This window comes from Triturus cristatus, chromosome 4_2 (genome assembly GCF_964204655.1).
Source record: "Triturus cristatus chromosome 4_2, aTriCri1.1, whole genome shotgun sequence".
In the NCBI taxonomy this organism is placed as follows: domain Eukaryota; kingdom Metazoa; phylum Chordata; class Amphibia; order Caudata; family Salamandridae; genus Triturus; species Triturus cristatus.
The window spans coordinates 321,751,092-321,765,041 of record NC_140586.1 but is presented as its reverse complement, the minus strand read 5'-3'; the positions used below and the strand labels follow the sequence as shown (position 1 = coordinate 321,765,041).

Here is a 13,950-nt window from a genome sequence, read left to right as displayed (position 1 = left end):
AAGGAAAGCATTTTGACTGGCTTGGAGGAAATGGGGTTTGTTGGTGTGTACAACAGGGTTACAATCCAGTTTCAACTGATTTAGTGAATGTGATTAACTATCAGAATTGTTCGCCTTAGGTTTACCTTGCAGGACACAATGCTTACAGATCGGCTATAGCGGCCAGTCATTGCTTGGAGGATGGACTTTCTGTTGGCCAGAATTTGCTGACAAAGAAAAACAGGCGAAGTATGCGGGTACAGGATCTGCCTATAACAAAGTACACCTCTTTATGGGACGTCAGAGATGTCCTACAAGTCTTAACAGGTTGGGGTGAGAACACTAGCCTGTCAAAGCGTATCTCTTACAAATCAACAGTTTTACCCTGTCTGTAATCATTTAGAATGACTTCGGACGCAAGAGCCCTAGATGTCACTAGGAGGTTTATCGGCCTGTTTTTATATTAAATGAAGAACACAGACTGCCAACCTCGGTTTTCTACCCCTACTTTGAATTAAACGAAAGGCGCTGCATTGTGAAATGGTTCAAAAAGTATGAGAAAAGAACAGCAAGTTTAAGACAATGTGGCCCAGTTGTTGGTTACACACAGATGGCCTCATAGGGCCGTTTCTCCCACTACCTTAGCGAGATGGGTGAAAGAGGTTATTAGTGAGGTTGGTGTGGATATTAGTAGATTTGGGGCTCACTCCCATTGGGGTGCATAAAAGTCAAAAGCTTTTGCCTTGGGAGGTGATCTGCAGGATATCCTTAGAGCTGCAGATTAGTCTATTGAAAGTATGTTCAAAAGTTGCTATTTTAGGCCTGTCTGAAATGCAATTGAAAATGTGTTAACAGCACTTTAAACTTGCATAATGTTTGCCTTCGTGTTCAGATATAAAATGTAGACTTTTCACAGCCTGGTGGGCAGAAAATCTGGATTTTAATAATGACACGGAGGCTAAGATTATCCCACCACATTTATACCCTCCCTAGTGGGGCGGAGGAATGTTGTCTTAAGTTTTGTTTCTTATTTCAAATTGAGAAGATGTCTCTGATTTGGGATTCCATTAGTGAAACCTTAGTTGCTGAAGTTTAGTCTTCTCTTGGAGTGATCTTGTTCGCAGTGCTGGAAGAAGGCGGTAGCATGTTCAAGGACTTTAGGTCACCAGAATTTTCTTGAAGTTCTGAAATCTTTCAATTGCTGCTGTTGTGAGCAATCAATAAATGAGTTTTGCATAATCTTAATCTGAATTTTGTTATAACATGGAGGCTTTCTACCCGCGCTGTGCAAAAATAGACAGACATTGTCCTCCAATAGGCAACAAATAATAAAACCTAAAGGCAATTCGGGAGCCTTATTGCAACTCACAGCAATTCAAAAGATTCTTACCAATTATCTATCGCGGGGTCAGATTGGATTAAATAGGAGTCCAAGCTTTACTCTGATAAACCATCTCCCAAAACAAACAACTGGCTACTAGATTTTGCGAAAATCAGGTTGAATTTGTGATGCCCCCAACAAGTAAACAAATAGCGGCGTATATAAAAAGCACAAGACCCTCTGCAGCAGTAGGCCCAGGCAGTGATCCAACCAGTAGATCGTGAGCTACTGTGGCTCTCCAGCTATCACGGATTAGCTCACCTGTGTGCAACTCAGCATATTAAATTAAAAAAAAACTTTTGCTTGGTTGAATTATTTATACATATAAAAAAATAACTAATATAACACTAATAATATTAGTAGCTCTCAAAGCGTTTAATTGAAAATAAGTAGCTCTCAGTACAGAAAAGGTTGGAAACCCATGGGTTCTGAGAAGCAATCCTGAAGGATGAGGCAATTTTCTTCTTCCTCTTTTTGGATATCGTAACCATACTGGTAAATCCCCTCCTCTTGAAAGAGGAGCATTATTATACCACTCCACAAAAAAGTTCACAAACAACAACCGCCAACTATCTGCAGAGAGTTCTCTAGGATGAATCGGGGAAGGTCTTGCAGCCAGCATATTAGAACATCTGCAGGGCAGGGTATCTACTTGAGGAATTATTCCATGTTAGCAGGCAGGTTTCAGCTCTAACCACTTTGCAACAGATAATATTGAGAATGTCAAGACCATAATAGACAACTGTGTGGTAAGAAAAACACAATGATGTATAGTGCCTTAATCGACTTTGACAGCATTTGATAACGTTGATAGACCAACCCTCCGGGAAGAAATTGTGCATGTTGCGCATCCCTTTGAATTTAATGGGAGGAAGTAAAGGCCTAACCTTAAAAATACAAAGAATGGCCTACAAAAAGGCTGCCAATTGGCCCCATTACTTCTCTCCATACCTCTGATTTGCCAGCCCAATTTACAAATGCAAGTAATTTCCTTCCAAATGTTGCAATTTATATATAATAAATTAGGCAGATGATGTGGTGTTATATGATCTAGCTCCAATACGTCTACAGCACAATCTGGAAGCTCTGATTGAGTACACAGAAAAAACAACTTTAAAATGTACATCTCAAAGACTAAAATAGCTTTTAAGGGGAAAAAAACACTGCAGCTCATTCAGTTGGCATGTAGGTGGAACTTCACTAGAAATAGTCAAATCCTATCCCTATTTAGGAAAATTTTTACCCACAATCTGGATAGTAAAACTTCATTATACACACTTCGGAAATAAGGTGATGGGGCACGAGCCGGTCTTAAACAAATTTTATAACTCCTCGGGCAAAAGACATTTTAAACATCTATTAGAAATCTATACTGCAAAAATTCCTACAGCCCTCACATGGACTAGAATATACACCTACAAGACAATGGTCATTTTTGGACCACTATGAAATGAAGATTCTTTGCAAATTGGCCCCAGTAAGCCAATCAGTCCCTGTTCAGGCACTGGGACTTGAATAGGACCTTACAAGCTAATTTGATGCTACAATGGCAAATATAGTGCGCTGGGCTCACAGCCTATGCCACGCAACAGAAGGCACACTCCGACATCTTAAGGGTAGAAAACCCTTAGCATATTGTAAAAAGAAAACATATTGAAAATTTAAAATAGTCTTAAGCAAACTGGAATATCTGTCTGGTCACCAGCACAAATTAAGCTTTTAAAAAAATAAAAAATAAAACTATCCCGAGATTAAGTCACTTAAACAACATTAATTGTATGATGATAAAACTGTATAAACCCTCGCTGGTTGCGCGGGAGGATACATAACTACATTAGTAGATATCGTTTAGCTTAGATCACGGCATTAGGCGATTTATATTGTCTCCTACGTTAGGTGTGCTTCCACTAGATGCCTCCAAGTGCCACTGGTACAATTCCTCAGTATTGTGTGACCTGTGCCAGGGAGGGATCGAGGACCTAAGACATATTCTCACTATCTGCACCGCAATCTCAGCAGCGCACCTCTGATATACAACTTCTTTATATTTGAAGTTCAGTGTAACAAGTACAGAAGAAGTGTTACATTTTAGAAGGTCACCCCCAAATGAACGTGTGTCAAAATGTATATACATTTTATTAAATCTTTTCTGAAATTGTTTTAAGTAACCTATGTATGTGTACAATAGAATTTAGAGTATGGTTCCTTAAAAGTTATTATTTACTGTACATTCTTAATGGGGTCTTAACCCCTTCGCCGCGGCAGGAATTCCGCCGCGGCGCTGGGGGGGTTTGGGGGCAGTTGCGGTGGCGCTGTGCTCGTGACGGAACCATTCCGTCACGAGCCACGGTTGAGCTGTGCTCATGACGGAGTGGTTCCGTCACGTCTCCGCCCACTGCGCTAATCGCCCGCACAGGCGGGGAATTAGTGCCGCGTGGGCGGAGCGGCCGCCTACGGCCGCAGCATGACGGAACCACTCCGTCATGAGCACAGCGCACCCGTGGCTCATGACGGAGTGGTTCCGTCATGAGCGGGGAAGGGGTTAAAAACCTTTTGACTGGACTAAGCAAGAAGGGCAAGTAAGTGCCCAGAATACTTCAAGCAGAATAGGGAGATCATAACACGGACGCTGATGCACTCAATGTGGAAAAACAATTAAAATACTGTGACGTAAAGATGCAAGGGCCACTAGTAGAATTTGTCACTCAGTAATTGGCTGCTTTCAGATTCCCTCATGTTCCTGGAAAAATAGCTAGAGTATTAATAGAGCACCCTGCAAGTGTTAGATAGGAGAGGCTGGGACTTCTAGGGGTAATAGTTGTTTCCGAACCTTGAGCAATACACCGCATGTATTGACAAATTAAAACCAGATAAAGTATTTGTCAGATAGATTGGTGTAATACATTGTTTGGAATTATCTTTACATACCAATGCATCTAATACTGGAACTCTAAATAATTTCCATAAAAATCTGGCTGTATGCAACAGCTTTTGGTGGTGTAAATTCACCCGCTAAGCACACTCCTACCTTCTAGTATTAGGCTAATACCTCCCATGAAATCTACAATGAAGCAGGACACAGATTCCACCTCAGATTATTTTCTTTTTCCCCCCCCACCGTAGAGTTCAGAGATGTATCAAGTGTTCCATGAAATCGGAAACTAAAGAGATATTTTAACATTGAGATAGAGGAACTAACAACATTTGTCTTGGCATCGAGCACGCTGGCCAGCACCAACCAAGAAGCGATCATGCTGAATAGCCAGGATGTATGGCAGTAACTGAACTGGAGGGAGGTTACTGAAAATACATTCTAAATTAAAGCACACGTAATAAGAATTTCCATGCTTGGGCCAACACAGTCTGAAACCTTTGTCTTCAAGGGACCATGACAAAAGTACCTTCTGGGTGGGCAGTGCCTATCGTTGCACAAAGACCACTGGACACCAAAGGGATAGAAGGTGGGTGCACTATGCAATCATGCATCACTAAGACTCTACCAAGTCCCCAACAGGTGTTGTTGCCAGAGACAAAGCCTCTGAGTCTGGTGACAATTTGAGGTGCTTGTCCTGTAGCATGAAGGCACAATAAAAGAGGTGCCAAACAACCATCACCAGCAGACTGACTCCTTCCACCAAGGTTCTTTAAACACCCTCAAAAAACACACCTCGGAATAAGACGACCCCCCCCCCCGCCCACTTCGGAATAAGAGCCCTACCTCGAAATAAGACCACTCTTGGACACAAATTACATGTTGCAACACCCCACTTTAAAGGACACTGGCCACATGCATGTCGAGGACCACCCCCTGGGGACCAAACCAGCTTTGAAAGGAGTCTACACTCCAAAACCAAGGATTGGCATCGGCTACAAGAGTAACATTAAGTTTCTTACCTTCTCCGCTTTCCTTCAGGAGTCTTTGAAGCTCTTCCATTGCACCAGTCAGCTCCAAGCTCTTTGCTTCAGCGTCTTCAGCAGCGCTCTACGGAGAGGCCAGGAATGGGGGCTTGAATAAGTTGGTATTACATGTAAACAGCAGAACAATGGTCGAAATAGTTCTGTAACACCAGTAGTGATTCAACATCAGTAGTGTTGCAAACTCAGATTGATGAAAGTCCCTCAAGCTCAAATATATAAACACTGTTTACTGCTCAGGAAGTTGGCTTTACCCAAATCCTCTAAAGTGCACATCACAAAAGCGCACAATTATTTTGCAGAAACCATACCAGGTACCAAAGATGGTATGAAAACCAGCTACATGCTTAGGGTGATTCGGATCCTGGCCACTGTTGTGCACTGTAAAATATAAATCATATTTCAAGGTGTCTCATTTATGGACACATATAATTTCTGGCAGGGACACTAATAACCAAGCAGCAGATGCCACTCAGGTGCTGCCTAAAGCACACTGTTGAACTGCTGAGGCACACTCTTTACAGGATGTTAACATTTAAACCTACTTAAACAGCTGTGAACCATCCCCAGTGCCCCTAGTATGTCTGCATAGAAGTTCATTCACAAAGCTTTGCATAAAGTAGTCACCCAGTTATGTACGTCAATAGGGAACAGAACCACTGCTTACCTTATACAAATTGGACAGCTTAATGTTCGCATTGAGTTCATTGTGAAATCGCTCTTCCATGCCAGCCTGTTGTTCTTTAGTCTGTTAAGGTAAAAAGAGCACACAAAAAAACAAAATCATGACACTTCACAGGACGCCTTACAATGCCACCCTACCTAGCAATGGACTAAAAGCCCTCACAGCCACAACACTATACAGTGTACACAAGTATCCAGGATAGACAGAATTAGAAGAGGTAGGGACGACTGAACGAAGGCCAACATTGAATATTTACAGAACAGGCACCGGTACAGAATTATCCATTGCATAGCACACATATGCATACCCTTGCCCCAAGTGCATGACTACGTGTATATCTGGTATAAAGACCTATATTGCCCCTTGCATCAGGCCAATTAGCATAAACACAGAGGCCTAGACCGGTCCCTGATAATGCAAGATCCTCAACCTGCCCTGTGACCAGGAGCAGTGCAACACATCGTGGACACAGGACATCTGTCGATGTCCTGAGTTTAGCACTTACGGTGGTGGCAGCAGGTCATGTTTTGTGATCAGGTATAGTTGATCAGACCTTTTAATCTACAGGAATTTTGCCCATAGACTGCTCTCACATACAGTTCTGTTAAGTGAAACCCAGAACCTCATGCTTACATCTTGTGTAGGTTAAGTGAGTGCTTGGTTAGTATGCTTGTGGTACATGTGCAGAAGTAGGACTATGTATGGGGTTGTACTGAACTCGGTGGGATCTATTTTGGATGTACTTGGATTGGCATGGCATGAGATGGAGGAAGTCGACAGCATCCCCAGACAGTAGAAGTGTATTGCCTGCATTCCTGTGGCTGCAAGGTGGAGATCCAGACAGTAAAGAGAAGAGGATGGAGACAGAACTACCTTCAGAAGTAACACAAAACTTTTGTTAGCAAGAGGCTGATATGTTCCGGAGCACTGCCATTTGGTTGATTTTACAGGTGAAGGGTGGAACTTCAGTTGGTTGTTCAAGGAATTCCTAGGTCTGTCGCCACTTTGTCAGGCCTGGACTACTGTTTCAAAATTTGATGACAGCCAGGCCAAAGACCTAATTTCCTAAAAACCCAATTTCCTTGCGCTCATGTTGCAAATGACCCATGTTGGACACAGCACAAGTGCTACCTGCTATGAGACGCATCTGTCAACACAAAGGCTGTATTTTGAGTGACCGGAGAATGACACTAGAAAAGAACCACATTCCCCTTCTAGAAAATGTATACAAAAGTTGAATCCTAACCATGCCACGTTCTTCTAGTTCCAGGTTTTTCATAACTAAGAAAAGGAGTGCTCTGCAGATTACTCAAAAAAAGACTGCGGTACAACCATGTCTGGTAACTGCTAGTATAGTCTGCCATAGGTGAGAAGACATCGTCTAAAGACTGAACTTTCTGGAGCAGAAGAGGAGGTTCTGCCTTGCACCAGTCAGTCAGTCAGTCTGTCAGTCAAGACTTCTTATCCAGGTGCTGCAAACCCTGCGGCAGAGGGAAGGTTCAGTTGAACAGCCAAGTCTCAAGTCCTTTTCTCAATTCCAGCAGAGAGGGCAGGTTCGGAGGTGAAGGGGAGGTCATTCCAGTACTTGGCAACAAGGTAGAAGAAATAGCATCCTCCATTGTGGTTTAAGCAGATGCAGGGGTTAGGAGTAAGTGAGAGGGAGGTTAATGGAAGTTCAGGAGGTAGTCCATGCATGCTGGTCCTTGGCTGTGTAGGGCTTTGTAGGTGGGGTTCAGCATCTTGAATGGACATCTCTTCTGAATGGGGAGCCAGTGGAGCTTCCCAGGTGGCACGGGGGTGGGGTGGGGTGGGTGAGTGTGGGGAGGTCGAGGATGAGTCTGGCAGCGGAGTTATGTATGGTTTGCAGCCTTTTCAGGAGGTGCGCGGTGACTCCTATGTAGAGTGTGTTACGGTAGGCCAGCGGCCCAGGGCTCGAGTGACTGTTTGTCTTGTTTTGACAGGAAACCATTTGAAGATCTTATGGAGCATATGAAGGATGAGGAAGCAGGCAGAGGAGACTGCGATGATCTGGTTCTTCATGGTGAGTTTGCTGTCCAGAATAAAGCAAAGGCTGCGGACATGGTCTACTGGAGTTGAGGAGGGTCATAGTTCGGAAGACAACCATAAGTCATTCAACGGCGAGGAGTTGTTTCGAAAGATTAGCACTTCAGTTTTGTCTGTGCTGCATTTTAGGCAGCTGTATTTCATCTAGTCGGAGATGCTGGTCATGCACCTGCGGACGTTGGACAAAGTGGTGGAGGGGTCTGCTGCTTGCGAGAGGACGAACTGGGTTTCGACTGCGTAAGATAGGATGTTTAGTCTGAGTTCTGACTATGTTGGACAACAGGGTCACGTAGGTTTTGAACAATGTAGGGCTGAGGCCGCAGAGAATGTTCTTTGGTTCAGAGGTGAAAGGAGGAAGGCGGATTCTCTGGGTGCTTCCAGTGAGGAAGGAGGCGATCAATTTTAGGGAGTTTCCTTGGATTCCAATGTATTGGGGTTTCTTGATGAGTGTGGTGGGATACAGTGTAGAAGAACACATCTGAGGGGGTCGAGGAGGATCAGGGCTGCCACTTCTACCCAGTTGAGGAGGGTTCGGATGTCATCAGTTGCAGCAATTAGGGTGGTTTCGGTGCTGCGATTGGTACAGAATCTGGATTGGGAAGCGTACGGAAGATTGCTGCTCTCCATGTGTTCTATGGGTTGGGAGTGGATTGCCTTGAGGACTTTGGCAGGAAAGGGGAGCAGAGAGATGGAATTCTTGAGTTCGCTGGGGTAGGCGGAGGATTTCTTGAGAAGCAGTTTGCCTTCTGTGTGCTTCCATTCCTCGAGGAAAGTGGCCGGGGTGATGGATACGTTCAAGATGGCGGAGAGCTTGTTGCTGATCATTTTGCTCCAGATGTTAAAGATGTGGTGGGAACAGGATTCCGTGGGTGCTTCAGAGTGGAAGGAGTTCATGATGGCTGTTGTGTTTCGAGTGGTGAGCTGGTTCGAGGTGATCAGGGTTTGTATTTGTGGGAGCGAGGAGGTTGATGGTGTCAGTGGCAATGGGTTGCGGTTTTAAGTTTTTGTAGATGGTGGCGATCTTGTCATTGAAGAAGTTGGCCAGAGTGTCGCAGAGTTCCTAGGAGGGGGTTATGAAGTTTTCGGTGGCAGAGAGGTTGAAGAACTCAGACGATTTTTAAGAGTTCTTTGCTGTGGTTGGAGCTGGCCTCAATGCAGTCGGCGAGGGATGCTCCTTTTAGTCTCTCTCAGGAGTTGGTGGTATTGGTTGAGGGATGTCTTGAAAGTGGCTCAGTCTGTGGGTTCCTTACTGGTGCACCACCGCCTTGCCTTTCAAGATGCTTGCAGTCTCATTTAGTGGCCTATAAGCCTGCCTGCTTAGAGAAGGAATGAATCTGCATCGCCCTGCAGGAGGGAATGGTTTGAGAAGCAGCCAGAGAAAGTGGACTGCCTGAAAGAGTATAGCCAGAAGCTACCCATGCTGTAGTTGGTCTCCTGGTCCTTCTCCACGTTTTCTAGCGAGAATTGCAAAAGACTACGTACAGGTCAGGCCTGCAAGTGCCTCGGCATGTGCGTCAGACCGATTGGGGCTACAACCTCAGGACAATGGGACTCTCGCTGAGGAAGTCTACAACTATCCTACTGTCCGCATGGCACAAGATGGTGTGATCTTGCCTTACAGTGCATCCACATGGGTCCAGAAGCAGACTGACACTTCCAATGACGCTAGTACAGCATCACCTGGGGCCCCCCAAGCAGCATCTGTCTGACCAGGGAAGGAGCAGCTGCTGAAGACATGAGCAGCACCTGAACTTCAATAAGGTTGATACTAACACTGCACAAGAGTAGTGCGGGCTCCCACCTGCAGTCTACCCAGACCACTGCAACGAGCTAACAGGAGTCTGAAGCCTTGGGACTAGTTTCTGCCCAGTACAAGCACAGGCATAGGAGCACAAAATAAAGCAATTACTCATCTAAACTTTGGGGGAGGGGGGGGGTGGAATGTAATCTGTACTCAATCCCAATACATGATTCCATCAGTGCTTACTTGGGGGCTCTACTAAACAGGCTTATCCAAGTGGAAAAGAGCACAGAGGAGACTTGTGACCTATATTTACAACTGAACTGAGTTTTATTCTGCATTGATGAGTGATTAAAATACATATTATTCTAAAAGCCAAGCCCTGGGCATCAAGGTATTGAGTCTGCTATTTGATTGTTGAAGTCCAGGCTCCTTCCCCCCCACCCCCACCCACCCCACTCAGAGTCTCAGAGAAGCCTATGAATGCTCCCCCTCCATACCAGAGAGTGCCGAAAGGGTTGTACTTGACCAGTCTACACGGCAATCATAAGATGGACCAAAGGATATCTGTGCAAATGACTTGAGCTTAGAGAGTGGAACATGGTGGTTCAAGACAGTTCCGTCAGAGGTTCGTTCCAGAGAATATTCCTTCGGAACAATAAAGTGCCTGGATCGAAAAGGTCACAGAATATGATTTGGGGGGCACATTAAATTAGCAACTGCAGTCAACTGTGTGCCCTTGTACAAAAAGAGAATGCTCGAACATCTTACCTCCTTCAACTTATTCAAAAGGTCTTCTGTCTGCTTCTGCAGCTTTTCATTGGACAATTTCAGATTGTTCACCTGCTCTTCCAGGCGGGTCACCTGAGTAAAAAGTATTATTTTAAAAATAAAAATGGTTTATTATTTTCTCCACTTACTTTCCCCTGGAAAGCTTCCAAAGCCAAAATTGATAGATATGGTGGTTAAATTCAAACCCAACTCCCGCTTGCTCAAGACGGACGAATAATCAAACCTCCTAACTGAGGAGCCTCCCAAAAGCATTACTCAATACATCAAAGAGACCAATTCAGCTCATGCTGCAAAGCTCTTCACCTGCTCATCCATTCAACCAAAACCTTTAATCTTAGTCACAAATTCTTACATAAACCAGGTATTAGAGGAGGACATTAACTTTCTAATCCATTACAGATGGATGTCACATCTGGTCTTTGAAAGTCCAGTGAGAATCTGGAACTTGAGTTGCAGTACATGGACAATTAACTAATGCAAAACCCACCTCTTCCTTCTTGTTCTCCAAAGTGCATTTTAGCTCCAGTATCTCATTGCCCCTCTCTCTGCTAAGGGACATAAGCTCTTCAGTTTTGGATTTTAACTCCCCGTTGAGCCAGTTGTTTTGATTTTGCACCAAGTCCCGCTCTTGCTCGATGCGCTTCTCACGATACTAAAATGAAAAGGATAAGTAGAAGACAAAGCAAGAACAGTGCTTTTAAAGTTTTTCAGCTGGTATCAAATTGTTTTTGCAGTGAAGTTATTTCCCGGCATTGATGATCAGCACAGCTAAGGTTTAGTTTTCTATAATTTATATTGCATTTTGTCTTGGAGCTAGAGCAAATACAAAATATTCTCGATGACATAACTATCTACACATAAAAAGAAAAAAAAATGACAATGTATTTTGCACTAATTTCTTGGAATACGACTGCACAACTTGCTCTGTAAGTTGCCTACCGGTCAAAATTCTCTTTTCTAATATGTTCTCAAGCATGGAGAATACTTTTCCCTTATGATGCATGGACAGTTAGTATTAGATGCAACTTTAAGGCAACCGCTCTGAAAGCAACTATGCAAATTTTGAGGTGGTCGTCAGTGGTCTTATGTTGAGTTTTGCATCTGTCAATCTTTGACAGAGCATTTCAATATTTGGGTCCACACAAGTTACTGGGTGCCTGTGCACTGGTTTAGCTGAATAATGGTGCTTTAGTTATCCTATTAGCTTCAGTGGACTACTTTATTTGTGGCACTGGATCCGACTGTAGCCAGCACACAACTTTCTTTTTGCCATTTATAGTACCCGGAGTGATCATTACACTTGAACGTCAAATTCCAGTGCTTGCTTCAGATCGGGTACCAATAAACTGGCAGACATTCTGGTCTCTTGTAGGGAGGAGGAGTTAATTAGTGAATCAGTAGTTTTCTCCTTTGCGAGTATACGTTCAAGGCATATAGCATTGCTGTAATTTCTTTAGCCAGTCTGATTTGCAATACTTCATGCATTTTAAGTCCTCTGAGTGCCATTGTTTTGGGTGGTAACAAAAATTATAAAGAATAAGAAAATTCAACAGCACAGTAGCAAGTGCAATACAGGTTAATAAGGCATAATGAAACATTGCTGAAGGTTGTAAAAAGCTGGCAACAAGCACACACAAAAAGCTGAGTTGCTTCAGCACTCAGACGACTGCATTCATGGTTCGCACAGCCAATGCATCCCTAAGCATGCACACTATTGAGGGAATCCTTTTGGGTACAATCAAAACGGGTAGATAGCATACAAGATGGCTAGCACAGAAATGCACCAAATCCAGCAACTGGAAAGAAGCCCTGGTGTGGCAGTCTTACCCATGCCACAAAGGCAACACAGCCACCATGCCACCAACTTTCACAGCTATGATGATAAAGGGCAGAATGTTTGGACGGTCGCACAACCCACATAGCTACTTACACAAACCAGAAAAGCAAAGCTACAAAGTGTTCCCACATCAACGCAAGCAAGTAAATGGAATACTACAAAGTTTATGGTTTTTTTGCAACAGTGTCCAATTACTGCAAGGTTCAAGACATGTCTCTGGAGTGTCATTTGAAACAATGCTTTAAGTAGGTAGGTCTGTGCCCTCACCTTCACTGAAACCTCTGAAGACTGCAGTTCGTCCAGCTTCAACTGAAGTTCAAACTTAACAGTGTTTACTTCAATCAGCTTAGCATTCAGACGTTTAATGTCCTCTAGTAACAAGAAGAAAACATAAATCAAAGCAAAAACTGATTCACTTCAGAGCTTAAACTACACTATGGAAAATAAAAAAAGTTTCTTGATGAAGTACTCCTCAAATTAAGTGCTGAATAGTATCCTATCTTTTGTGTATAAGAAAAATGTAACAAATTGACCCTGCTTCTTCCACTGCAATGGTATTAAGAAGGGTAGTCATTTCTTGGACTTGTTTACACAAATGCCTTGAGCTTGATATTGAGCTGCTGAAGTACTTCCAAAGCTAAAAGTATCTCAGGACAAAAGAGCCTGAACAGATCTTGATTAGGAAAACAAGACCGTCTCCAATGCAAAGACATCTTCACTGGCTTGAGAGTAAATGTTGCAAACTTAAATGTCAGTCTAATGTACAATTCCTTTCTGCAGAATGTTGTTTAACAAGTAATCTGACCTGGTTGCAGAAAAGGGGGAACTTACGGGCCTAATAAAAGTGTGCTGTGTCCAAGCCAACTGATTAGCAAGTGCTGGGCCTAACATTTTTTTGTTAAAGGCACTCTTAGGAACTCTCGGCTAGTCAAGCTACTGCAAAAACCTTCTCCAAAGTGTAGAGTTGAATTAAATGCACGTCTAGTTTCTTTAAACCTCTTAAATTCCTTGTCTGGAGGGCATATAGGATAATTTCTAAGAAACATTAAAGCATAGCGAACCTGGGGGCATTTTTATTCTTTTCTATTGCTGGTTGTTCCCAGGCTGAAGCACTGGATATCCAGTTGGAGCCTTAATATTGATTGTACCACAATTTTGTTTTCATTAGATAAAATATAAATAATAGACATCCCAGTCATCAAATGGCTACTCCTACCTAGCACATTCTCCTGGAACTAACAGACAAGGACCCAACTCTAAGGCGCCAATACTAGCCTTTACCAATGGTACGCTACAATCAGGCTCAAGTGCATGAGGTTTCGTCAAAACCCAGGATGTTGTTCATGTCTTACCACTCATGTGATCCAGCTCCTGATTTCGGCGTTCATTAGTCCGGATGAGATCTCGCTTTTCAGCCTCCAACTCATCTTTTGCCCTTGTAAGTTGACTCTAAGGAAGAAAAAACGATTACACAATTTTACTATGTGCAAGAATAACCAAGTTAGTAGTGCTCACACAGCTCAGTTACACCGCAGGGTAGGTCACAACTTTGAGCT

General features: G+C 43.5%; 1 protein-coding gene across 8 annotated transcripts in view; it reads right to left on the bottom strand.

Annotated features, from left to right (window-relative positions):
- The window catches only part of TPR (translocated promoter region, nuclear basket protein), a 645,150-nt gene that overhangs the window by 595,955 nt on the left and 35,245 nt on the right, over positions 1 to 13,950 (bottom strand). For all 8 annotated transcript variants that reach the window (XM_085601673.1, XM_085601674.1, XM_085601677.1 and 5 more), the window contains exons 4-9: positions 13,747 to 13,843; positions 12,662 to 12,765; positions 11,045 to 11,209; positions 10,537 to 10,629; positions 5,943 to 6,023; positions 5,255 to 5,342 (exon numbers count right to left, since the gene is read on the bottom strand). In XM_085601673.1, the coding sequence (XP_085457799.1) occupies positions 5,255 to 5,342; positions 5,943 to 6,023; positions 10,537 to 10,629; positions 11,045 to 11,209; positions 12,662 to 12,765; positions 13,747 to 13,843 (628 nt within the window). The remainder of the gene's footprint in view (positions 1 to 5,254; positions 5,343 to 5,942; positions 6,024 to 10,536; positions 10,630 to 11,044; positions 11,210 to 12,661; positions 12,766 to 13,746; positions 13,844 to 13,950) is intronic.